At 41.4% G+C, this 27445-nt stretch overlaps 1 protein-coding gene across 1 annotated transcript; it reads right to left on the reverse strand.

The window, feature by feature from the left end:
* Positions 1–1951: 1951 nt before the first annotated feature.
* RMND5A (required for meiotic nuclear division 5 homolog A) lies at positions 1952–27323 on the reverse strand. Its single transcript, XM_040064522.2, has 9 exons — positions 27062–27323; positions 22348–22490; positions 15997–16131; positions 15753–15853; positions 10897–11063; positions 10013–10178; positions 7332–7434; positions 5195–5349; positions 1952–3693 (listed from the first exon to the last, which is right to left on the reverse strand). Exons 1-9 carry the CDS (start codon positions 27201–27203, stop codon positions 3630–3632), a joined length of 1176 nt encoding a protein of 391 aa, XP_039920456.1. The 5' UTR covers positions 27204–27323; the 3' UTR covers positions 1952–3629.
* Positions 27324–27445: the final 122 nt, after the last annotated feature.

Here is a 27445-nt window from a genome sequence, read left to right on the forward strand (position 1 = left end):
TTTTTATATATTAAGGCTTGAATTAAATTCAAAGTAGTGATGTTAGTGATGTAACACCGCATTACAGCTTTACTCACTACAAATCATTGCTGCCAGACTCTTTTTTAATCTCTTGTTCCAAAAGCTTTTTTCCCTACACTTCAGTCTCCTATTCACAAAAGGAAAGGAGCAAGGCTTGGGATGGATTAAGAACATGTTATCCCTCCCTGCCCAAGAGACAAATCAACCTCTGAAGTGATAAGCACAGAATGAAAAACTTTATCTTTCAGTGGGCAAACAAACCTTGCAAGGAAAATCTAACCCAAACTTACTGCCTTTAACTTGGCAAGTTGGCTCTGAGTGATAAGTAACTCCAACCTTGAATTTTAACAGCAGCCATCCTGTAAAGTGACAAGAAGAAAGATTCAAAGCAACAGGATGGAGACAGGTATAAGCTAACAGAGATCAGATGCTCTGACTCATTACTGGCATCACACAGCATCCACTTCAGCTTCTCCACACTTTAATTAACCTCACAGAGAAGAGACTGAAATCAATAGTGTTTCTATAGAGGAACACTGCCTTTAGGAGGGAAGATTGTTAGTTCATCCATGCCTAGTTGCAATGTGCAGTGCTGAGGTCACAGCAGGAGAAGACTTAATTAAAAAATACTTCAGAGAGTAGAGGAACATCCAGAGTACTAACACAAGGTGAGGACATGAACTTTGTGTAAATGACAAGCAAAAGCGAATTAATACCTTTGAAGTTCAAAAAGGCTATGTGCTACTTTCCTTTCCTACTCTTTTGCAGTTTTGATAATGCTTTGTAACACAAGTCAGACCTGAAACACCCCAAGATCTCATACATTTCCCATTTAAGGCATTTATAAAAACTAAAATTCAAGTCTATTAATAGACATTGAACTGTCACTACGAACAAGTTGCTGCTACGAAAATCAAGTTTATAAACATCCATTACTTTCAGAGCACCCATAACACATAAATAAAACCACGGTCAAAAAATTCTTGCCTTGATGCCCATCCACACCACTACAGAGCAAAGGGGAGAAGCACCAGCTGCAAGCCCAGCAGAGTCCAAGGAGTGGCACGGTGATCTGCATACAGAGTGTCTTCACACCTATCCTGCAGCACTGAAAGGCACTTGGGACACACAGGGCTACTTTGGGGACTACTTCAAGGCTTCTGGTCCGAAAGTGTAATGGAGACATCTCACATACCACTGTAGCTTCAAAATCAACTTTTTTTTTTTTTTTCCCTTGGATATTCCCACCCAGATGGGGACAATGCACACATATCAGATGCCAACTGTAAGTATGGAAACCATAGTTTTATTCACTTGTCCCCTGCAACCATGTTCTGCAGTTACCATAAGCATAGCAGGTAGTAGCAGGAGAGAACCCACGTCACTTCACAGGGCAAATTGGATTATTTGTGCCAACCAGACCACAGAACTGCTTCCCAAATACCCTGCACAGCCTCCTGTTAGGGTGAGCACACGCTCTCAGTACTGAACCGTGAGCATCATCTGTTGGTGGAGCTGCACAACTGCAGGCAAGGATTTTTAAGTCAATGTACAGGCAGCTAAGGAAAGAATGGCAATGACCTGGTGAAACAGAGCTTTTGAATTAGCTATGGATCCATAACACTGACAAGTTAAGGTGATATTTAGTAATCAAGGTGAATTTTTACCCTATGTCCATTTAATAACTGCTGCATCCTTGGGCTCTAAACCATCAACATTACTGGTGTTCACACCAGTGCTAAAACACCATCAATGTAACAGAGAAAGATGCAGCAGCCATACTTCACGCTGGTTGTGTGGGGGTTTGTTGTTCTTGGACAGTTTGTTGGGTTTTTAATTACTTCATACGCCATTTCATATAGATCCAAAGCACTAAGCGACTCCAGTCAAAAGAAAATATTAAAAGCAATTTCAGCAAGACTAGGAAACCTACATGGAAAATAATATCCTCACCCGTTTATTGTTGATTTGACCACTTGGTAACGCGGCTGTTTAGAACTCAGTGTGAATACAACGTTAAGTTTTGCAGAAAAATCACACACCTGCATTTTTCCACATGTATCAAACACATCAGAAGTTTAAAATTTGTGTGCCTTGACTCGCTCCTCACTCTGTAATGTCTCTGTAGGTTTGTCCATTGTCATTGATCCCATAAGAGTCCGACTCAAGTCTCTCCGGTCAGGTGACAGACAAATTCAAAAGGTGAAGATTTCCCAAAGACGGTCTCCGCTGTAGTGCATTGTGCTAGTGCATTCAACCAGTGTGTCAGTGTTCAACCAGACAAGCCTGGGGTTGGTTGGTTGCTGTTTTTTTTAACTACACAATACGGAAATATAATTTTACATGTAGCTTTGCATGCCTTATGGCCGCTTGCCCTACTATAGGACAGTGCAATAAATACAAATATATGCACGCTAAAAAAGGTTTAACTGCCGTGATCTACGTCGCCTTTATGAGTACAAATTTACCTAGTCAACAATATGACAAATTCAGCAGAGAAAGTGGCAATGGCAGTAATATTCTACTACAAAAACAAGGCTAGAAGCAAAGTGTTCTCAAGCTACAGAAAACTTGCTACCTCCTAATATATGATGTAGGGCACAGTTCTGCCGAGTGCAGAGTCATGATCAGTAGATTGCATCAGAACATGCTTTCCCCCCATTTAACAATGAATACTTCTACAATTTATTTGGTTTTGATAACTGTTTATAAATAGCACACTATAATGACTATTAAACTATACAGCAACATGACATTTATAGCCTAATCCTGAATACAAAGTTCAAAGAACATGACTACAAAGGCCAGAGAGCAAATGTCATCGACTAAAAGCATTTCCACTTCAGAATTTATTGAATGTTCTCTTACACAAACATTTCTCGATCGTGAAACCGGAGGAACAGGATTTCCTATTCCCTCTCTGCCCCAGTAGTAGTTTAGCCACACATCACCCTTATAAATTAGTGATGGATTTCAACAGGTAGCCCCTTGGGGCTATATATTTTATATACTTTATATATATGCACATTTACTTTGAATTCTATGTAAAAGTTGAAAAAAATGTTTGAAAGAAAAACTCAGAATATATCACAGCATTTTCAGCGAAAAAAATACAAATTAGTTTTATAACGACTATTCAATTTATCAAACTTCTTTTTTCTGAAGTATTTACCTTTAATTATGTACACATTACAGGAAATAAAACTTTGTCCACAAACATTCTCTAAGATGACAGTTATCAATAAAATGATAGAGTAATAGCAGGAAGAATATTAAACAAATGGGGGTGATCAATTTCTGCTTTTAAAAAGTAAAAAGTCACCATATAATTAAGTACAAAAACCTGCATTGAATGACAACTGCTGGTGTAGTAACTTGATCAGGTATGGAGACCAAGAGTAGAGTAAAGCCCTATGGTATTAATATTTCTGTAGCATTTCCACTTGGTACGTATATACTAAATGTTGGCAGAGTTTCTGTAGCATTAGCTTATACAAACATAGGAGTCCTCAGTCTGCTGCATAAAAGGGTACAAGTGTGTTTTAATTCTCCTGAAATGCACCTGAAATCCAGAGTGTCACTTACAAACTGCATATTGAAACTTCTCTTCAGAAAAATATCTGTTTGGCATCTCCAGGGCTCTGTTCCATGGGACAATAGGGGCATTTTAATCTGGGGACAAAGATAATGTGTTAGAATTGGGGCAATGTGTGACAACATAGCATTCAATTATTGAGTTTCCCCCCAGTAGCAAGAAACAACTGCACTCTTAAACCACGAAACATTAAACATCACCCCCAGCTGAGGGAGAACCTACCATGCTTTTCCTCCTAGTTACAGTCTCTCACCTTATACCCACAAGCCCCTGAATAATCAGGTTATCAGAAAGAGCAATTTCTCTGTAGTTATTATTTCTACTTCTGGATTTGCTTGTTGCATTTTAGAATCACAGAATGGTTTGGGTTGAAGGGACCTTAAGGACCATCTCATTCCAACTCTGCTGCCATGGGCAGGGACACTTTCCACCAGAGCAGGCTGCCTGGAGCCACATCCAGCCTGGCCTTGCAGTAATTTTACATCAGCTGGTAGCTTTCACTGTGGCTTCCTCAATATCCAGTTCATTTTGGTGTCTGGTTCCCAAAATGCTGTGATTTTCTATCCCACTTAGATCAGCTCCTGCAGGCTATGACTGAAGGGTCAGCCTGGTCTCTCTGTTGAGGTCTCCACTCATACAATCCCACATACTTACAATATTTCTTCTTTTTGAAGAAATTGATCCTCTTTTGGAGCATTGATCCATTCCCCCCCCCCCATCTCCCACGTCTGGGCATTTTACCTTCTCCCCCCACCCACCCCGCCACAGTTAATATTGTCAGAGCTGTGCTGTCAGTAAAACTGATCAATGAAAGCACCAGGAATGAGGGATCAGGGACAGGAATGATGTAGCAGCAAGTTTACAGCTTAAAATGGCTAAAGTCCCCCAAAGTCACCCACAAAGGCATCCCTTAAGGCTTTTCTAACATGGCACAGAATGCAAACGTCACTTGACATTTTCATTCATAGCCTCATTTATTTTCACACTGGATTTCCCAGAATGACTTACAGCTCTAAATTAAGCTGACAGCCTCCACAGAAGCTGTATATATTCAATCCAAATAACCACTGTTCTTCCTCAAGAAAATCTGTATAGATTGCTCTCTCCCATTTCCCGCTTCCCAAAAGCCTGAAGCACCCCACAGATATCTAAGGATGAGTATTTCCACAGTTATAATTCCCCTTCTTGCTCAATTACTAAGCGATATAGCCCCCAGAGGTTTAATTTTATTTTTCAAGAGATTTTTCATGCATTGCTAACCTTGCTCCCAAGGAAAAACTGTGTGTGTAAAGCCTTCCAGTTTGAATTTAATACAACACAATGGTGGTTACAACATGAAAAATGGCTCTGCTCACTGCATTCCTTCAAGCAAGCTCACTTTCAACAACATCAGAGGGTTTATTATGCTTTTCTCCAGGGCATCAACCCAGCTGATCCAGCTTTCAAGCCATTCTCCAAGATTAACAAGCTTCCACCAATCACATAATTATGGACTCAGTTTTCCCAAAAAACACAGTATTCTAGTCCTAGGATGTGTCCTTGTCTGTATGTTGTTTGAAATAAAAGAACGGTACTTACTTGCTGCCATTAAACATTTTATTCAAAGCATCTCTGGATATAATATGACCACAGACTAATTTCATAGGTGGATTATTATCTGTTGTTTGCTGACGAAGAATGGGGCAGGCAAATATTGAATGATACCAGCACTTTTTACCAAGGTCCACTTCAATCTGTGAAAGAAATAAAAATAAAAAATTTATCTTGGGAAATTACATTTCCAGATAATATCCCTTTAGGTCATTAACTTAACAGATTTCACAATTCAGCTGTAAAAGCAACAAAATCCATTGTGTGGATGCCTGACAATTTCCCAGCCAAAAATACTTAATTGTGATCATAAAATGGTGATTTATGTTGGGGATGGGGAGTAAAAACAAAACAGCACTTTCTGCCAAGGGGCAAGTGCAAATTTTTTTGCAGAAGTGTGCCCTGGCAGGAAAACTGAGTTGGTGACCCATCAAGACTTTCTGGACATCACTGGCTAGGAAATAAAAAGTAGTTTATAGATTTCATTTTAGGGGGATATTAAAAAAGAGAAAAACCCTTGGATTGACTATATTCCCGTTCTACAGCTTCTTGAAAGGCTCTGCCAACACCTTCATGTCATGTGAATAATAAAGTGTATCACAATCACTAATTTTCATTACCAACAAAGAAGATACTTGTGCAGCACAACTCTTAACATGAGGACAAAATTATTTCAGAAAGGGACATGTAACAGAGAAGAACAGGTCTGTGGCTTCAGTAATTAACTAAGAACTGCAAAAATCACATCTTGTGTACTTAAACCACCAGTCTCTGACCGGTCCTCTATTCCAAAGGTTTAACCTTCAACAAAACCTGACAATGTTACCTTTCCATGTCATAATCTGCTACCTAATCTGAATTTGCACAATGAAAATAAGGTTTCCCACCCCCATAATGCCTTAGCAGAACACACTAGAGACCCTTCAATTTAGAAAATGCAAGGAGACACGTGTATTATTAGCTGATTTGCATCAGACAGCAATCTTTTCCAAACGCTCCCTAGGGATTCATTTCTGGCTGGACAGCAAGGCAGGAATCTGTCACACTCTCAGCATTACAGAAAACACAGCTGGGAGAAAACTCAACACTCATCCTTACTCTATAAATGAATCTCTTCCAGCTGCAGTCGAAGAGGCTAACTCAGTTCATGCCCAGTTTGCACTAAATAAGTTCCCTTTCCAAATCAGGAGCAGGTCACTGGAGAGCTGCACACACTGGGTAAGAGCTATAAAGGGAACCCGGGGTTTCGTAACAACTCAGCTTCATTTCAACTGATATAAATGAAGCTGGAAGCATAAAGCACTGGATCTCAATTCCTGTGTCCCCAGATGCAGCACCAATTCTTTCATCTCCTGTCTGCCTGATGAAGAGCCAGTGCAAAGCAGGCCCTGGACTGAGCTTGAATGTTTCTCTGTGGGATCCATTTTCTTTCCAGTTACACAGAAACACCTCTGGGTAAGTGGAAGGTGAGAGCATCAAGTTTCTTTCAGGTCATTTATCAAAGACCTTTTCAATGCAGAAGGGGAGAACAAGCAAAAGGGGGAGCAACAAACCAAACTGAGAGGTACAAACCTGATGGACAAAAATAATGGAGATAATAACAAGAAACAACCTTGACAGGTCATCAAGAACATGCAACCAAACCTGAACTTTGCAACAGATAGAAATCTAAAGCTGAGGGTCTCAGAGGAGAGGGGGTCAGCAGAACTACAGGGGAAGGAAACCATGTAGGAACAGCTGGAAAAGGGTGTAAAAGGGGCTAGGAGGACCATGCTGTAATTGAGGATCCATGAGAACATGTTTGCCTGTGAATCTGGAGTTTGTGCTTTCACTGGTGAACGTCAATCATTTCCAGCCAAGGAGAAGGAAGGGATCTTGGCTGTCTGTACTAATATTTTAGGTGAGTCCTGTGTCTGGGGCAGCCTGTGTGGCCAGTTAGGTCAGTGTCTGGGTGTGTGGAGGTGTCTGTGAGCCACAGGGCCCTGTGCAGCAGGGAGCCCCAAGCCCCAGAGCTGCTGGAGGTGATGGCCACGTAAAACATCCCATAACATGCAGCACAAAAGAAACCTGCAAACAGCATTTGCCATTAGAAATCTGCCCCAGGGAGATTTCAGCACCCACTCACCGGGAGTTCGTCCTTCTGGTTCCAAACCCCTGTGCACTGCCTTTGCTCAATAACTGCCTTGATATTGATTAGAGCTGGTAATGCTACGCAACCTGCCGAAAAACTGCAGAAAAAGGACATGTTCATGTAAAGTGCATGTCAGGAAACCAACATCTTTCACATTTCTGTTTTAAAGGTTAACTGGGACATTTCATTTCATTTCCATCTTGTTATACTTGGAGGGAGCTTGGAAGTACAGACAAGCAAGAGTTTTGGGGCAGGTTATCAGTTATCCATGTATTTTAGGCTGGGGCCCTCGGGTACTACATTCTAGACAGAAAACAACAGTTATTCCCTCCTCTGAGATTTATAATGAGTTGATTTCTTCTACCACCTACTTTGATTTTGAGCTGCACAGAAGGAAGATATCACATTAGTTTAGACAGGAGGCTGCTCTCAGCTATGGTGGAGTACATGCAGCCTAAGAGTTTCCAGGTAACCTACACATACACACAACCCATAATCCTTTAATTACACATAATTACCATGTAAAGAAACGTGTCTTTCCACCTTCACCTTAAACCAAGAAAAGAAATGTAGAAAAAGCAGGCAGGTAAGGAAAGGAAGCACACCAGGGCCTGTGACAAGAACAGCAGTATGAAACTGCCCAAAGTCTGTCTCCCAAGAAACAGTTCAGCCTCCTCTGGGATTTTCCCACTACCAGAACTTAGCACATTATTTGGAAATATTTCAGTATTTTACCAAAGGAAGTATGACAATTTCCACAAATTAACAGATGATTTGATGGATTTAAGTCTAATGACAGGATTGGAAATCACCAGCAACAGAAACAGGATTTGACCTTGCTATCAGCCTGCTCTGTTGGTTTGGCAGATTATTTTACTATTTGTGCAAGTTTTATTGTCTACATAAGTCATGCCCTTCCTCCACCTGAAACCTGTGGATCTCTTGCCTAAGCTAAAATATGCATGTAAAAAAAAAAAAATATATATATATATCTCACCTCCAACTGGCCATTTTAACCCTTACACTTTGCTTTTCTGTTAATTCAGCCCTGAGTGTAACTTGTGTTAACCTTGTGAAAAGTCTAACAAATAACATTTGCATGGAAACATCTCTGAAGAGCTCTTTCAGAAGATAAAAACTCAAGTACCCAGTCAATTCAAATTCCCATAGTTCTTCAAGACCCTGAACCACAACCTCTGTAACACAAGAGTTTTTCCACTGTCTCCATGTAATAACTCAGACCATGAGGCCTGGACAGGATTAGATAAATATTGGAGAAGCCAATCAGCATGAAAAAAGTACCTGCTACTCATGTTCTAGAAAGCAAAATATTTTACAGCAGGGATTTCACTTCAAGCTTGTTTAATCCCTAAAGGATCTGCAGCACTCCAAGGTCACACCAGTTTACAACGGTCTTGTTTATGACAAGAGCATCGATATCACCTATACAGTCAATACATTTCAGCACCATCAATTCCACACCAGGAGCAGAGCAAATGTCCAACCACTCCAAACATCGCAGGGATTTTCCACTTCACCCAAAATCTCTTGGCCATTTGCTCTGAGAACTGCATTGCAGCATCAGTGCAGGAGCAACAACTAAAAATCTAAAGGACTGCTGGTTATTCGAATGAAACAAGAGGTAGATGAAAGTCAAAACCCAGAGATTTAAGCTCTAAATACCTATAAAACACTCAAACTGAAACTTGAAAGTTTACTGTAGAAAAACAGTTAGTCTGAAGTGCTCCCTTTTTTGTTTCTGCTGTATTTTGTGACCGAGGTACAAGCAGGAAATGCAGAAGGCTTAACAATGTGAGAGCTCTAAACCAAGCACAGAAGTCTAACAAGAGTGAATGGAAACAGTAAAAAGAAAAAATAAAGCCAAAACAAACAAGCAAAAAAAGAAGGAGGGAAAAAAAAAAAAAAAAAAAAAAGAGGAAGCAGTGAAGCTTCTGCTAAGTACCAAATCCAGCCTAGAAATATACACATAATTTATTTTCTATTTAACATCTGAAACGAAAATGAGAACATAAGGGGAGCGTACTGGGGGAATTGACATGCAAAGGCTAAATAGCAGCTAATCTGTTTTATCTTCAAAGAAGCTAGAAGGAGATTAGGTTGGGTCCTCTTCATATTTCCAACAGCCTCCTACAGATTTGCATTTTGTCAGATTAGCTACTGAGCTTAAAAGTGCCTCTTTCTTCTCTGCTAAAGAGGCCTAGCAGACAATTTGGAAATTTTAGCAGCTGAAACCACAACCTAAGTGTTAAGCATTCTTCTAAGAAAAAGACCAGTAATGTGTGGATTAAATTCCAAAATTATCAAATGCCGATGGAATCACAACCACATTTTCAGGGTTATTTTTCAGCTGAACAGCAGGGACAGTTGTCACACATTGCTGTGGGAATAACTGGCTGATTGCCATCCTCATCTTTCACTGTTAAGTCTAAACTGCAGAAGATAAATTCCATCCAGGAACGCTTCCTCTTGAGCTGCAGGGTAAAGCCCAGCACAAAGGAACCTCTGGTTTTTAACCTCTGCAGATCTTGTTAATTGTAACTATACCCTGTATTTAATGCAAGCTACTCAAAAGTAATTTCTTTTTTTTCCTCAACAAGAAACAGGAACCAAACCACAAAGTACCTGGATTCAAAAGCAAGAGAAGAGCAGCATACCTAACACTGAGAGGGGATTCAACTGAGAGGCCCAGGAGAGCACAGGCGTCCCTGGTGAAGATGTCACAGATGTCAGCCCACTGGTTGGCATCCAGCAGGTGAACGTACGGGGAGTTCTCGATGCCTTGCCGCAGGTACACCAGGCTGCCCATCAGAACCTGGATATCTGGGAGGGAGCAGGAACAGCAGAGTTTGTACAACAAACAAGAGATGGTGTCTCCAGCTGTAGCTTTCCCATGGAAAACAGGCAGAAGCACCGGATCAGCAGCACACATCCTCACCTCCGCACAAAAGCAATTACAGCCGTGACAGCCAGGAGAAGAGCTCCACTCCTGCTACTTTTTTGGCTGGGGAGTTTTGCCGATGTGTGCTGCCTGCGAATTTGCTTCTAGCAGGTTTACTTTTTTTGTAAGCTTTCTGACACACGCAGTACCCTAAAAAGTAGGCTTTGCTGGATTCAGCTTGAGATGGCTCATTTAACTCACATGTTCTCCATTTTTCTAAAGTTTAATTTCTCTTTGTATTACCCCACGCAGCAGAAAATAGCAGATGACTATTCCAAGAACATTCTTCTGCATTTTTAGCACTTTACTCTGGCAGCAGGCCTATTCTAGATGTAATCCACATTTTATTTAAAGAGTCAAAACCCTTAAATTTAAGCAAATGTGCACACATTCAGATATTATTTTTGAGCCTTCTTAAAAGGGAAAGAGGAAGATAATTCTAATTGTAAGGATTTGGGCTCTGTATGATAAATCCAAAAGAAAAAGCCTCTAACAAACTGTTAAGAATGGAGTTGAACATATTTGAAACACGATTTATATTTTACTACAAAGTGACATATCCCAGTGCTTTAAATCCCCTTAAGGTGACCAAAACTTTACCTTTCTGATGATTGAGGGCGAACGGCTGGAAGTTTTTCGCATACTGAAGTGCTTCTCTCTGATTTGCTGTTCCACCCATCAATAAACTAATGAAATATAATCTGTGCAGTTTAAATTCCAACGAACTGTTCTGTGCCATGAGCATCTCTCTGTTGGATACCGCCCACCTGGAAGAAGCGAGGAGGTACAATGGGACGTGACACGAGAGTAATTAAGTGTCAGCCCACACCACATGAAATCATTGCAATTATCTATCATGTACCATCTATTTTAAAGAAAGTCTGACTGTTCCCTGAACTTCTGAGAGCCTCTACAGAGCACAGAAAATGGCAAAGCTCTTTACAAGTAATGGAGCTACGCGGGGTGCACAAAAAGTGGACGATGTTAATTCTGGTGCCGCCGTAGAGGTTAAGCACTGCAAAATTCAACATGCACTGGCTGAAAGACAAGACTAAATTAGGCACAATATAAGGCAGAAATAGCCCAAGTCTATTGTATTTCAATTAATAGCACTCTGAATCTTAACAATTACTGACAATTCTTCAGCTGCATGTCAAGAAGTTTGACCAAAGACGTTTTTTAACATCCTCATTTACCAAGCGTGTTGTCCTAGCCACTGTTGTTTGTGTGTGTGCATCTGTTACCCTGGAGAGGGGAACCTCAAAGACAGAAATTATCAAGATCTCACAGTGGGGGAAGGGAAATCCATTTAAATATCATACTTTATCCTGCTTAAACTTTGCTTCTGTGTTATTTTCAACGTGAACAGTAAAAATATTTCTCATTTTTTGTGTCTCATTCACCATGACAACAATGTTTGGCTCCTAAATACCATGGAAGAATTCTTGTACGTACACAGAGTAAAATAAACTGAAATTTTTAAAGCATTTTATACAAGTTTTTCTTTATTATATAGAATTAATCCATCCCTTTCTTGGTTTTTTGCAAGGGTTTTTCTGGTGCCTTTTTAAAATTTTTTTTCTTTAATTCCATTTAGTCAGGCCTAAATCAATCCAATCTTTCTCTTAAGAATCTCAAGTTTCAATGTTCTCCAATACATCTGTTTCTCATTAGTGTTAATTAGTTCTACTATTTTCACTGTGGGGGCTCTATTAAGCAAAAAGCTTTTCGCTTTTTAGCGAGGAAGTAAGGAAGTCTGTATTCCTTAAAAGAAAAACCCAGGCTGTGTGAGGGCTCTTTTCAATCAATACTAAAATGAGAAAATTAAGCATTCTTACTTGTATTGGGAAGGCTTTCAAAGCAAGTCAGCCTTCTGCATTAGGATGTAGCATTAATGAGCAAGGATCCACTTTCAATTTGTTGTGGTGGAAGTTATCAGGAGTCTGACTTCACTGGCAAGGCTTTGTAAAGACACAGTAACCTTTCAGTAGGAAACAGGGAAAATGGAGCCTTTGAACTAAGAACAAGCCCTACTGTCCCCACTTTCAGGCAGTTTCAGATTTTCCTCACTCTCCACCAAGGAGTAAAAACACAGACACTAACCATGGGTGGTCAGTGTGTTCTGGGGTGGTTTCAGAAGTTTGGGGGAGGGGGTTAATTGTATTTTTATGGTCAGCGTGCACAGTTCAAACAGGATATTATGGCAATAAAGTTCCATCCCAGCTACAAAAACAAGAGCCTGAAGTTAACAACCAGAGACTAATAAGCAGATGAAGGACAAAAAACTATTATAAATAAACACTAAGACAAGTCCACAGTGCCATCAATGAGATATTAATCTCTACTGCATCAAAAGAGCCTCCATCCTCTCCCTGCCAATATTTGCACCCACATGACAGAGTACTTCATCTTGCTGAGGTCGAGTCTATTTTTCCAAATTAGCTTTTAGGCAGGCTTTCCAGTTTTAGGTCTTTGAGTGGCAGCACAGATTTGTATCAAAAGAAAGCAACCACAGAGGCAAGGCCTGAGGTGGTTGGTCTGGGACATGCTGTTCCTATTTCCAAGAGAAAAACAAAACAAAAAAACAGCAAGGGAGGTTTAAAACACTCAACCCACATATTCTCTACAACTGTCCAAAATTATTAGTAATCACATCACCTGTCTTCCTACCTCTTCTCAAAATGACATTCAGTGTTCTCACTTCTGAAGCTCAAATTCATCTGAATTTTTTTAAAGTCTACACTCTATTTTGCAAACCACAGGTACACAGGACTCTCTTCAGCTCCCACGTGGGATTTAGATGTTAAACTGAATTTAACAAAGCCTACTAAAAATTAAATTAAATTTAAAATCATACACCAAGGATCCAGCAAATACCAGGACCTATGCAACTGGCTGTTTACAGGCAAAAGAAAAGAGAGCATCTCGTCCAAATTACAGCCAAAGGTTTGAACCTCCAAGTAATTTTCACCAGGACCTCACATGGAGGCCCAACCTGGGCTCTGAAGCACCAGAATACACCCTGAAAAATACCTGGATTTCGCTTCCCATCACCAAACCCCAGTGAGAAAAGTCACTGGAAATTAATGGGAACTTGCAGGCATACAGAGATTACATAGCTCAGAGTGCAAGGCCAGACTGGGCCTCTACAAAAGTCAACTTCCACATCCCACACAGGAAACCAAGAAAAGTTATAGCCAGTCACATTCTATGAAAATCTGAAGGGTCATATTTTTAAGTGTTGAAATTTGTATTAGAAAGAAAACCTGGATAACAAATCCAGTTTGGCTGGGGTTTTTTGTTGGTGGTTTTTTTTGTTTTGCTTTGGGTTTTGGGTTTTTTTTTAGATACAAATATTAATTTCCATCACCTCAGCAGGGCTTTGAAAGTCTTTTTGAAAAGTCATTAATCTGACAACTCCCTTGCCATAGCAGTGACCAGGAGCCACCTGTGTTTGTTTTGTTTCCAGCACTGAGTGAAGCTGAGCACAAGCTGAGAGTGCTGGCAGAGCCAGAGAGACTGGTTGCCTTTTAATCCCAGCTTTTCACAATTTTGCATGGATAAAACCTGCTCTACTCCACTTCCTGCTTCAGGAGACTGTAATTAATCATCCTCATGTGAGGCTTTGCTTCAACACCCCTGTCAGCAACCTGGCCCTGCAACGGGCCAGGCTGGGGCTGCTGGATGCTGAAGCTTTATTCACCGATGCCAATTTCAGCCCAAGGAGCACAATGCCACTTTCTGTCATATGGAGGCCATTTTCACAGCACTGCTTTCTGCTTTCTATCCCTCCTCCTGAACACTTGTGTTTGCCAGGAAATAAAAGGGAAATACCTTCACAAGCACCAGCAGTTCTGTGGGATAACTGGGCAGTTAATGCATTGGTTACCTCCTCAAGCAGAGAGCTCAAACTATGAGGACATTTTGTCACATGTTGATCATCCTCCCCAAGAGCCATGGTTTTTATATCAGCAGCACCACTAGAAATAAAGCCCCTCTGTGCCCAGCAGCAGCCAAGAGAGGCAGACAGCTTTTGCACTGTCCAGTTTAAACAGAATAAACATTATACACAGAAATAAGACAGGGAGGGGGGGAGACCAACACACAAACTCTGCTGACAATTCACCCTATTGTCTACCCATTCAGCTGGAAAATAAAAATTCCTTTGAGGGATGACCATGCCTTCTCTTTTGTTTGAAAAATACTTAACAAATTGCAGAAACTACACGAGACAACTCAGTAGCAATGAGTAAGGCCTAAAGCACTGCAAACTGGAGCTGAAATGAATTTAGAGATTTCAAGGGAACAGTAATAACAGCAAGTTACTGTTCCTAAGGGATTATCCTTGACAACAGCTCTGTTATTATTTGAACTACAAAATGTATGTGGTGTAGCTGACAGTAAATTTTGTTTCAGTTGTAGTATCAGTGCTGCTTCCCCTCAATTAGCCAATTCAACAGCAATAAACCACCTCAGCTTTCCACCCGTGTAACTAGATTCAAAGACCAACTATTTAGGTCAAACTTTGCATGACCCAGAGGCATTACCCAGGAGTTAGCTGATGAACACCAGGGTTTGAATATCAGAGTGTCCCTGCACTTAGTTTAGAAGCCAGTAAGTGCTCAATTGACACAGCCATGTTGGTTCATGTAAAAGGGAAAAGAAAATTTTGTTCAAATGAAAACGTACTTAATTGAATAATGCAAAAAATTCTTGGTCAAGTATATGATTTATGCTCTGGAATGAAAGAATTATTGAATTTGTTCTGGTTTCACTGGTTTTATTTTTAAAAGGTCACTTTAAAGTTGGGTAGGTTGTTTTGTTTGGTTGGTTTTTGTGTTTTGATTTTTTTTTTCTTACTTTTGGGACCAAACTAAGCTTAGAAAAGTCTTTAGAAAAACAGGATGGGGGGTTTCAGGGGGTTTCTTATTATTTCATTCAGGAGGAATCTCACTAACAAGTGCCACGGCCAGCCCCAGGCTCTTCCCACCCTCTGGTCCCTCATCTGGAAATGGAGGGTGGCTGGAGGACAAGTGAGAACTTTGATCCCAAATCACGTTCTGCTCACTCCAAAGGCTTCATGGTACCCAACACCTTTAATAAGCCCTGGTATCCTTCGCAATGGGATCTCAAAATGAGGTTCACTAATGATCCAACAGAAGGTCAAGCACCATCATTGGCTAACAACTTTTCCTCCAAGTGTTGTTTCCTTAAAGCAGTACCACAAGTGATTAAAGTGAATCCTTAATCTAAGACAGAGACCCTTAGTTAATCACTTCCCATGGGGAGTGGCACAGGGGGGATGGAAAAGGAAAGATCCACACAGTAACTACCCCTCTCAAAGGACAAGCAGGAACACATCAGAATATACTGAAGAGAGTATTGAAAGTGGATAACTAAAGAGCTGTTAAAAGCCTGTTTTTAAAAAAGTGAGGAAAAGAAATGAGTAGACTCACTCTAGCGCAGGTCTCAAAACTCTGACTTTTAATGCTTCCAATATTCGATTTAACTCCACAAACGGTTCTTTTTGACTTTGATCTATTGATAGACCAGATTCCTGAAAAGGAGAGAAAAAAAAAAAGCGCTTTTTACTTAAAGCATGAAAAACAATGGGCTATCTGACAGTTTAAATATTCATGAGGAAGCTAAGACAATTTTTTTTTTCCTCAGTGGAGAACCTTCACCATCCACACTTGTTACCTGACAGAGTTCCTCGGCCACATCCAGCATTCCCTGCCTGAAGAAGTGCTCCACCATCACCTCATTGAGGATCCTCTGGCTGTCAGCCTGCCAGCACCCATCTATCCCCACGCTGCTGATGTCCGAGTCAAAATTCTGAAACACACAAATTAACAGTTAATAGGACTGTGCAACTAATCACCCCACATCATTTTCCTTTAATTACGCAGGACACCTGTGTCTCCACCCTGATGCCTTCTGCCTATTACTCAGCTGGCCTTCGGTTATCTCCAAAGTGAAATAAATATATGTCAGCTTCCTTCATTACCTCCTGTGTAGGAAGAAGGAATCTTTCAGCTTGCTCGTTTCAAGTCTGAATGTTGTTCACCACAAGGAATTACACTGACAAATTACAAGTCTAGCTAGAAAGTTAGAAATCTAGTTGACTAATAAAGGGGTTTCCAGCCCATGAAGCATTTCTGGAGGAAGCATCTGCAGAAATGGCTTTTTCCATATGGCAAAACTGAAAATATTGAGAGAACAGAAAACAAATTCACCTAGACTGGAATCAAGACAGAGTCCTCAATGTAACTCTGTCAGTACAGCACAACAAGTTGCAAGTAAGAGCTTTAACTAAAGGATTTTTTACATATCTGGGGGGTAACCAATGCTGAAATAGCAAAAAAGTCACTTCTCCCCACACTCAAACAATGAAATTCCAATCTCTGATGACCCAAACATCCCAACAACAAGATGAGCTTTAAAGATCCAAGAGATCTCTTTTAGATCTAACTCAGATGATCCCAGTGCCATGTATTTTTAGGCCAGTGGCCTACGGACATATTCCAGGAATAACTAAAGATATTGTCACGCTGACTCCTCGGTAACACTTGGCACCGCTTGGCACTTTGCCTCTTGGCAGCAGGAGAGCAACATTTATCCTAATCCAAGATATAAACCAGGATTTTTAACTGCTAACATGTTTTATGTTAGTTGCCCTAACATAAAACATGTTATGGGTAATTTTACAGGGTATGGTAATTTATGGGTAATGTTACAGTGTAATTTTAATAAAAATCCTCACCCACTGCTTAAAACAAGCCTCTATGCAAAACAAAGAGTCTAGAAGTCAGTTCATTTCTTGTTGCCTCGTCTGATGACTACGGCTCTCTCCCAAGAAGGAGCTTCAGAAATCAGAAGTTCAGTGAAAACTGCAGGGCTTCAGCTGTGGCTCTGAGAGGATCCACAGCCCTGCACAACGTGGGAACACCAGCCTCACACAAACACAGGCTCCTGTCACAGCAGGCAGGGCAGATAACACCCAGCTGGTACCAGCTATCTTCCCATGCACAGCTCAGCTTCACACTGCACCTTCCTGTTACTCACCACGTACTAATTTCCTTCATCAGCACCTCCACGTCCCCTTTGATGCTGCTCTGTCATCATGAAAAAGGGGCAGCCTTTTCATCCCTGAACACACAGCTCCAAAGCCACTGCTTCTTTCAGGGCTCTCAGCAAACTTTCAGTAAAACATTAACTTTAGTCTAGCCAACTGACTTTTCCACCTTTCTGGTGGAGTGAGGTGAGCATTTAAATTATTGCCATTTAATGTCTCACATTTAATAACATTTTCCCTTGGCTGTCTTAAACCTGTAAGCTCCTTGCCATGCTGTTGACCTCTTGAAAATCTTAAAGCATCTTGAAGACTAAATAACACTGTTCTTATTTGTGCCAACCATTCGAGTCCTTAAAGGTTCACCACCATTGCTGACTCTGGTCTCAGTGTCCAACCCTCACCAGAAGGTAACACCAATCCATTAATAAAGCACTGAGATATGAGACACGATTCAGAATGCACAAGCTTGCTTTTGTTACCTAGCTTCCAGGGTAGAGATCATCACTAATCTAAAAATAACAGACTCTAAGTTATTCTTCATACAATTCCATGTCCTAGCAATGATACAGCCCCCTAAGCAGAAACTGTGTCCTTCTGGACAGTTACCAAACAGTAAAGCTGCCTCAAACATTTTCACCATTCTCACTGCTTGGGGGCAGAGATGGTGGAACTAATTAGCTCAGTGCTCTCACAAAATGCTCATTTTCTTCTGAAACGGCCTTGTGAATCTTTACAAAACCCCACCATTGGATCTTTTTCAAGTCACATAAAAGAAGTTATCAAGTCCCATCGTTCAACCTGAGGACCTCAGTCATTCTCTGACCAACCCAGTCCTGACCAGGTTCTCATTCCAGTATTTGGTTTTTCAGTTTGTTTTAAACGATTCCGAGGTCTGTATTATATGTAGATTTCTACAGCTCTGCCTCCTCTGGGTCCCGAGGAGCCTCAGGAACTGCCTGCACAGATTACAGTGAGTGACTGCCACATGTCAGAAAAAATTATCACTTGCCTTTGGCTTATATATTTCACAACTGTCACGCGTGCAGGATCTGCTGGTGACTACAACCCTGAGTTTTGTTTTGTAAATGCTAACAGTATGCTAACTGACAGCACGTGGGGTTTAATAAGATTTCAAAAGTTAAAGGAATTTCTGTAAGTTAAAAACTCCAGAAAGCTTAAAACCCGAAAACCACAAAATAACCTATGTGTCAGTTAGTATTCCTGAGGAACACATCTTTTTTTAAAGCTTAATTAGCAAGGTTAGGGCCAAAATGTACAGTATTATGTGCTAAATACACCAATGATACAATGTACAGCACATTACCAATAATTGCTAGAACGTGACGACTTCAAGATGCTCAGAAACACAAGATGGGCTTTTTTAACCAACGCACAACCTCCATGTTAGTCATAACAGGATTTGAAGAAGGATGATGATTAAGGACAGTTTTGTTCCTCAGTTACTCAGTTAGATTACTTTGTACACTCCTCCCTTATGAATTCTTACTCAAAATACAAATAAAACGTTTGTTTATCTTCTCTGTTCAATCTGTCTACACATAATATAAAGCTCCACTTGCAAGGACTCTGTATTTATGTAGCCCCATTCCTCACAGCAACACAAATTATGTTCAGTAAAGGTTTTTAATGTGCTCATACACAAATTTTTACGTGAAACGAACACTAACTTAAGCAAAAGTTTGCTTTCTCAAAACAAAGACTGGATTAAAAAGTTTGCCTTATAAGACAGATATAAAATTCAGGGGAAAAATGGAAGGAACTACCCTCTACTCCACTTACTTTCCTAAATGAAGGCATTTAACCACTACTCGGATAGACTGCTCCTAGAGAGAGGACATTTACCAGCCCATCAAATATGCTTTGAGATGAATCCGAATCATTCCAGAGGAGCAACTGATTTACAGGAATGCTGCTGAATGAGCTACCTGATAGCAACATGCTGAACAACGTGACATGATGAGTTCTGGAAGCAGAGCAATTGCCAGTACAATGCAGAAAAATACTGGATGCCAACATTTCCTTTCAAAGGAGAAAATGCTCTTTGGAAGAAAGGGTAGTCTTTCCTGGATCAGAAGCATGCAATCCACATAGGACTGCCATGAAAGCAGTATTAGATAAACTTTCCAAGCAACACACAAAGCTCTGGCATTTCAGAATTTAATGTATTTGATGCCAAATTCGAACTTCATTTTGCTCTAAGAGTTTCTGTTCTCAGAGTGAACTCTGCAGACAGACAAGTCTAAGGTCCATCCAAAATCACAAGCAACGACTACACTAACTTAAAAACTGACCAGACTAAACGTTTTATGTAGGTATCACCCTACCCCAATACTGGAAAAACAAGAAATTTAACCTGAAATTGCCACTGGCAGATAATAAAGACCTTTCACAATCCAAGCTTGCTAAATAGGAAGTCTATTGATTCCACATGCAACAGCAGCTACCATTTGGCTGTGCCACATGAAATGGGTACATGTTTCCCAATCTCAAACCAGGACATTTATCTGTGCCTGAACACGCAGTTATCAAGACCATAAGCATTGTTTTGGAGATGTTAATCTGTCTGTAAAATAAGGGAGGACTTACATGTGACAGAAACTAAACTCCAGCCTCATGAATCAAGGCAAGGGCTGTGCTTCCTTAAATTCTAATGACTGTTTTATTTTGGAAGCAGCAGTATTTTGACCAGAATGTGTTGAGAATCAATTCACTACATCAATTACACTGAATTACTTCTACTGGTTTAAGCTTAAGTGTATTACACTGGGGGTGGGCAATTCCAGTTTGGGACTCTGGTGCTAACAAAGACTTTGCTGGCAGGTTCCAAGTGTATTTTCCAGCAGCACAAGGAAATTGCATTAAGTACATGTGGAAAATTTGCTTCACATGTTACAGTTTGGGGAAATGCTGAATTTCACCTGGATTTAAACATTACACATATTCATCTGACAAAAAGGCCTAGACTTTGGGTTATATTTTAAAGTAGGTCCTCTAAGATACTACAGATGGGGAAAACTAATCAAAAAAATTCCACCAAGGACATATTTAAGGAGACAATCCTAACTTGTGCTCTGAACTTTACAGAACGACATCCTTTGTTACAAGCAGAACTGGGGACTTGTGTAGTTCCCACTGCTTTTAATCTTTTAATGCAAACACCACTGACAATAAGTGAGATTGAAAATCCAGAGGAATAAGCACACTGCACAGAGTCAGTTGAGCTCATTTTTGAAGACCTCACTGAAAAAGCTCTTCTGACACCCAAGAGGAAAAGAGCAGATTAATGGGATCCTTTCTACTATTTTACCAAGCAACATATTAGAAAATTTAAAAATGCTTTTCTTTACATCTATTCTTTTTCAAATAGAAACACTACATAAACTTAAAACAGCAGGATAGGACATTGGAAAAATTATTCCCATGACAACTGAAACAGCAATTTGTAGATTAGACTCAAGCCTAAGCTTCATTACACTTGCAAGCATTTTCTTTGGTTTATAAGAAATACCATCACCAATTTCCACCGAACATTTACAACCTCTCCATACTACCTGGGGCTGTCCTACCTCAGAGGATTTAAATGAAGAAAGTATAGCTAAACCTGGAAGTGCATTTGTACAAAGTCCACTTGCTAAAGCAGAATTGGAAAGTTTAAAAACTTAGGACAAGATTACAGAGATTTACTTCAGGCTTCGAGCTGGTAATAAGGATGGAATTTTACTCTAGTTAATTGGTTTAGATACAGCAGCAAGGATTTGAGACAGATGCATCCTTAAGCTTTGGATAACAGTGACGTGTGGATTAAAGCTATTAGTACAAAGTTTGAACTCTCCACGATGGCCAGTCAGATAAAAGCAAAAAAAAAAAGTAAGTTTTGTGCATATTTTACCTAATAATGGAGCATTATGTACTTTGTTTCTTCATCACATTATTGTTACATTACACTTTAGTAGACTATCAGTACTACCAAAGTTTAAATGAGATTCCCAAAGGATAAACCAGTGCTGTGTACTGAACAAATGTTTAGAGCCTGTCAGAGTCATGTTCTGATGTGAAGCTATCACAAAATGTCAGTAACAGCAAGTGTCAGACTCCCTACACACACAACAATTTTTACATAAGAGAACAGAGAGGGAGAAAAGCATGGCCTAAAAGTACACAGGTAGCACCATTTCAGTAAAATTTCAAAGAATTGTTAATATTTACCTACAAAAATAGGTACAAAAATACTCATATCCCAGTTACTGTTGAACCTGGAATTCAGATGTAAAACACCAAAGATAAGCTGCCCTATTTTATTATTTAGATACAGAGACTGTGAGATGCTGCATCTCCTCTATTAAGAGTACTGCTGTAAAATTAAGTTCCCCAAACCAGTAACATCCCTGTAAGAGGTATAAAATGCCTTTCTTAAAATATTCTCTGGTCTTACAGAATCACAGAGTGTTTTAGGTTGGACCTTAAAGATATCTTGCTCCAACCCCCAACCATGGGCAGGGTCTTCCTATTAGACCAGACTGCTCAAAGTTGCTTTGAACACATCCAGGGATAGGGCAGACACTTACACTGCAAAACAGAGTTACTGCTACTGACAATTAACTAGAAATATATATACACACATATATAAAAACCAATAGTATTTCTGACTGAGACAGATATTGAAGAAAACATTTTGCTAAACTGATAAAACACAGTTTTATATAAGTATTTCTACATCCTGTAGTATTTATAGGGTATGTTCTGTAAGAAATTAGGAGATTTGAGCTGTCCCAGAAGGAATAGGTTGTCTGCAGTGAGTTCTGAAAGCAAGTACTGTGCTGCCCACTGGCTTGCCTTTGCTTCTGCAGCTGACAGAATTCAGGTTAATTGTAGCAAAAATCCAAATTTTGGGAAGCAGAGCACACACCACACATGTGCTATGATGTGATAATACAGTCAAAGCACAAAAAAAATACCTTATCAATGGCTTTTCCAACTCGGGATACACTGCTGTGAATGTCTTTGTGATCCGAGGCCAGTTTTTGGACTGTGTCTTTTATTCTTTTACAACACTGAGTCATAACAAGTGAAATCGTCCCCGACAAGTCCCCATCTTGATCTAGACAAAAGAGAGGAAAATTACCAACTTTGTTATAAACAAATGGTCATATTAAACCTCTTAATATGCAACAACATAAACAGACAGAAAGTGGTATTAAAGAAACGCAATCTGGAGAGTATTTGCAAAGTAAGATCAGCTTAACTGAAGGCAGATGCACAGGATTTCACCTGCATGAAAACTCTCCTGTAGAATTAGGAATCCAGTTGAGTGCACAATAACATCGAACAAGTGCAACAGTTTAAAAATTTAATGTAAAGGTCTCATGTGTCTCAGTCATAGCAGAGGAATAAACATCTCAAAGTAACACTCAGTTCACAAATCGCTAAGGACATAACAGAAGGATACTGAAGCTACCACAGGATCAGTTTTCTTTTAGACAACCCCTAAAGGTACAACAGAACATCATGTTTAACTTCAACAGGGTGCAAACAAAATAAGAGTGCAAACAAAATGTGGATTAACGATGGCCCAATTAATTCTTGCCCCACAAGCCACCCACTGCTATTGGACTCTGAGCTGTATGAAACTTCTGCTTCCTGACTTGTGGCAGTAGCTCTGAACAGTCTCCAATTCCCCTCAATGGATGAGAAGCAGTCCATGGAGGACCTGTGGACCTTGTTATGAGATTTATTCTCTAGAAACTATGATATTTTTCAGCTGATGTCCAACAGGTTCACTGCTGTATGACCCACTCTGTGAAGAAAATAATACACAGGACAGGCTTACAGGCCCCTGACCACATCACAGCACTTCACAGGTTACACCCTTTGTGCCTTGATTCAAACATCACTCAGAAGTTTTGAGTCAGAAAAAAAAAAAAAAAAAAAGTTACATTTTCTTGGTGCTTTACTCCAGTCCTTTCTTCCTGCTTTTGATTTAAAAGTACAAGAAAAACCTCCCTTCCAGTCTTACCTCTAAAAGTCTCTTCTTTCTCAAAGTTGATGAAGAATTTTTCCTTTAGGGACACAGACTTAGCAGCCTTCCACTGCATGGGAAGGCTAATTTAAGTGGGAGAGCAGCTCAGAAATGTCTCCCTAATATTCCAGACCCAAAGCCTTCATGTGAAAAAACAAAAGGACCAAAATATCACTTTAGAAGAAGGATTTTATGGAAAACATGTTCGCTTTTTAAGTTTGTTCCTTTTTGAGTTCATATTTTAATACATCTTTGCCTTCAGCAGCATGTTAAGAGCCCAGTTTCTGGAGAGAACAAAGGAAATCCAGAAAAAACTGCAATCATAGGGAGTAGATAATAACTTCACAGCCACTTTTTGCAGGCACTTTCCCTCTTGCACCCTCTGAACGCTGCTGCTGACAGTGGCACACACAGAGCCACCTCCCCTCTGACCAGCAAACAGCTCCTGTGCAGCCCCACAAGCCCCAGCTGGGCAAGTTTCAACAGCATTTTTCCAACAGCCATGGGGTTTAAGAACAAAAATAAACTTTACCATGCTTTTTTTCTCCCTCCAGTCCCATGAAGCCAAGGATCATCTCCAGGGCAAAAGGCTAAAGGGACTCTGTGTTTTTGGTTTGTTTTTTTTTTTTAGTGGATGAGTGAGGAGTAATAGGACTGAAACAGTCACTCCAGTGATTCTATGCATCCCAAATTAAAACCAAAAATTCCACTCAACTATTCCAAAAAGTTAATCTCCCCAAATTATTTCAAGAATAATCATTATTTCTTAGTTGGTATTTAATTTTTATGACAAACATTTAAAGTAACATGAAGGATCTTTAACTGACTCATTAATTTTGCCATAGCAAAATGACCAGCCAGAGATTATGCAACAAGCAAAATGGAAACACTCACTGCCCAACAAACAGAAAGGCTAAAATGCACTTTCTGAAAGCCATTAAGCTACAACCCAAACAACCCACATGGGTGCCTGCTTTTACCCCAAGCAAAAAAGTGAATTATTTGCCCATGACATTGTAGCAAAAACCCAACTCCAGTAAAGCAATGAAAATGTCTACAGAGGAAAAGCCATCAGAGCTGTAGAAGGTTTCCCCTCTGCACCCCTCTCTTTCAGCTCCAATCAAACTATGAGCTGCTTGCACTAAATCAGCTTGAGGAAAGCCTGCAGCCATCCCTCCTGGTAATTCAGGGTTCACAGAGAGAGAGACAGCTTCTCCCTGTGATGTGTGAGCACAGTCACAAAAAAAATGAAATAAAATAAAATATATTGGCCCACAAACACTGAGCACAGAGCAGAGTCCAACGCCAAGTTTGCTCAGCCAGACACACGTATACCATCCAAGAATATGCACTCCTTGGCTACTCCAGAAAAACAGATGTATTAAGGGAACAGAGAAGAGAAACAAACTTTGTCTTTCCATTCACAGGCCTGATCATAGGGTTGGTCTGCCCTTAGGCTTTAATGTGAAATCAGCTCAAGACATTTTAATACAGTGTGAAGGGGGGAGAAAAAAAACAGTTTAGAGGTTAAAGCCGTTTTTAATAGTTTCTTTTTCTCCACCCACTTCCTTTTTTATCCACTGCCTGTTTAAGGTCTTTTCATACATCTTTGCTCTCTTGTCCTAACCTCTTCTTCAGCAGCAAGGGCTTTCATTTCTCTCTCTTTTTTCCTTCAAAATTACACCCAGGAGCCTATTTCTCCAGTTCACAGCCCTGAATTAGACTTCCACATTAAGATGTCTGACTGCTTTCAATTCCAGCCATTTTCAAAAACCCTCAAGACAGTGTATAAAGGCTGAAAATACCTGTTTTTTTAGAAAGTTACAAATAACATCTTAAAGAAAATGGAAAATAGTAAGAATTTTAGCCCCTATGAATCCAGCTCGCCCTCAAATGCCAAAATTGAAGAGACCCCAGATGTCTGAGGGTACACTAACAATGTATTGGCTTCATTCTAGAGCACTTACTAAAAGAAAGCTCAATTTGGACTGTGCTCTCTGGGACAGCATCACCTGGTTAAGTGCTGAAATTACGTCCAAGCTCTTCACAGGACAGTGCCAAAAACTGCTAATCCAAGCTTGGACTGAAAACCCAATGAGGACTCTGAAGGAATCACACACTGGAACCTTCTAAATTCATTACAAAGGGAGCAAAAGCTCTGGAGCTCCAACAGGAATGTCACAGTCAAACCTTTACAGCCCAACAAAGACCAACACAAACGTGGGTCGCACACACAGCTCTCCAGGCAAGATCAGCACTCAGTTTGCGAAGACACATTTTACTGACTGTTCTCAATGCCCAAGCCCAGTCTGTTTCAAACAGCACAAATGGCAGTTATTGAAACAGTTCAAAACAATGCCAAAAAGACCAAGCCTTATTTCATCCCAAATAAAACAGCTCACAATCGGAATTCCATGTCTGCTCTCTACAGATACTTCTGGGTAAACACGGAGCAGCTCCAGCACACTGTGCTTGTGTTCCTGGAATTATCCACACTCCTGAGTGAGCTTTGCACCCGTATTTGCACAGGACCACGGCAAACACGTTTTCCCCCAACCAACAAAAAACAAAAGCAGAGCAACAGCACAGTTGCTCTCAACTTTGGTCTCAGGAGCTCGCAAGTTCCTATTTTTAATCCCTGAGCCATCACTCGCTTCCTGCACGGCCTTGGGTAAATCACTTCAGCTGCCTCTCCATTCCCTCCCACTCCAATAAACACGGCACTACCTCCATCGCCGGGATTTCGCAAGGTTTAATCGCCCCGTGTTTACAGCAAGTGCCCAGCATCAGCTGTGACACAGAGACAAGGCTTGTTTACCTCTTGCTGAGCGCGGCTTTACCCTGAACAACGCCAAACACAGCCACAGCAAAGGAACACAACTCAGGGACACAGGAAAAGAGAGACAAAAAAAAGAAAAGAAATGGGGGCGGGGAGCAGAGGGGGGAAAGCAAACAGGTCAGCTCTGCCGTATTTCCTCTGTATTTCCCCTGGGGTGACCAACCCCTTTGTAAGCCAGCATAAAGGGTTATGAACACACTGACCAGGGTCACGCCAGACCGGCTGACCAGGAACAAACAAACCTCTCCAGCAGCACGCACGAGGCAGGAGGGGCCCGGGAGGGCCGGGACTGATCACAGAATCATGGAATACGCTGAGTTGGAAGGGACCCACCAGAAAGATCGAGCCCAGCTCCTGGCCCTGCACAGCCCCAACAAGCCCACCACGGGCCTGAGAGCATTGTCCCAACACTTCCTGAACTCTGTCAGGCTTGGTGCTGTGACCACGTCCCCGGGGAGCCTGTTCCAGTGCCCAGCCACTGTCTGGTTGGAAAACCTTTTTGCGATATCCAACCTAAACCTCCCCTGCTCCGTCCTTGTAAATGTCCCCTGTCAACAACACAACCAAAGCTCCGGGGGCCGAGGGGGAAGACCCCCGGCTCAACCCGCAGCACAGAACCCTCGAGGTGGGGGTCCTGGAGCAAGGGCTCTCCTTAGAGGGGTTCCCAGCCCACAAAGCCCGAAGTTCTGAGGGGGGTCCAGTCCACAACGCGCCAAATTTTGGGCATCCCTTCCCCGGAGGGAGGAGCGGGGCCGCGACCCCTCGGCAGACGAGGACGCGGGGAGTAGGGGGGGGGGGGGTGGTCTCCACGTACTCTCGGTCTGCAGGATCTCCCTGCGCAGCCCTCCTGCGTACTGGATCAGCTCCTCCAGGCTGCGCTCGCAGAGCTGCCCGTATCCCGAGAACTTCTGCAGCACCTTCTCCAGCTCCCGCTCCACAGTCACGCACTGGTCCATCGCGCCCGGGCCGCGCTCCTCCTCCTCCTCGTCCTGCTCCTCCTGCTGCCCCGCGGCCGGGCCCCCCGCGCTGCCCGGGCCCCCCGCCAGCCCCGGCCCTCGGGCGGCCCCGGCCCCGCTCCCGCGCGGCACCGTCGCCTCGGGCCGCCGCACTTCCGCGCAGGCAGCGCCTCGGGCACGCGGGGACCTCACGGCGCTCCGCGCAGGCAGCGCCGCGGACGCCTCAGCGAGGGACCTTCGCG

The sequence above is a fragment of the Hirundo rustica genome, chromosome 5 (assembly GCF_015227805.2).
Source record: "Hirundo rustica isolate bHirRus1 chromosome 5, bHirRus1.pri.v3, whole genome shotgun sequence".
Lineage (NCBI taxonomy): Eukaryota > Metazoa > Chordata > Aves > Passeriformes > Hirundinidae > Hirundo > Hirundo rustica.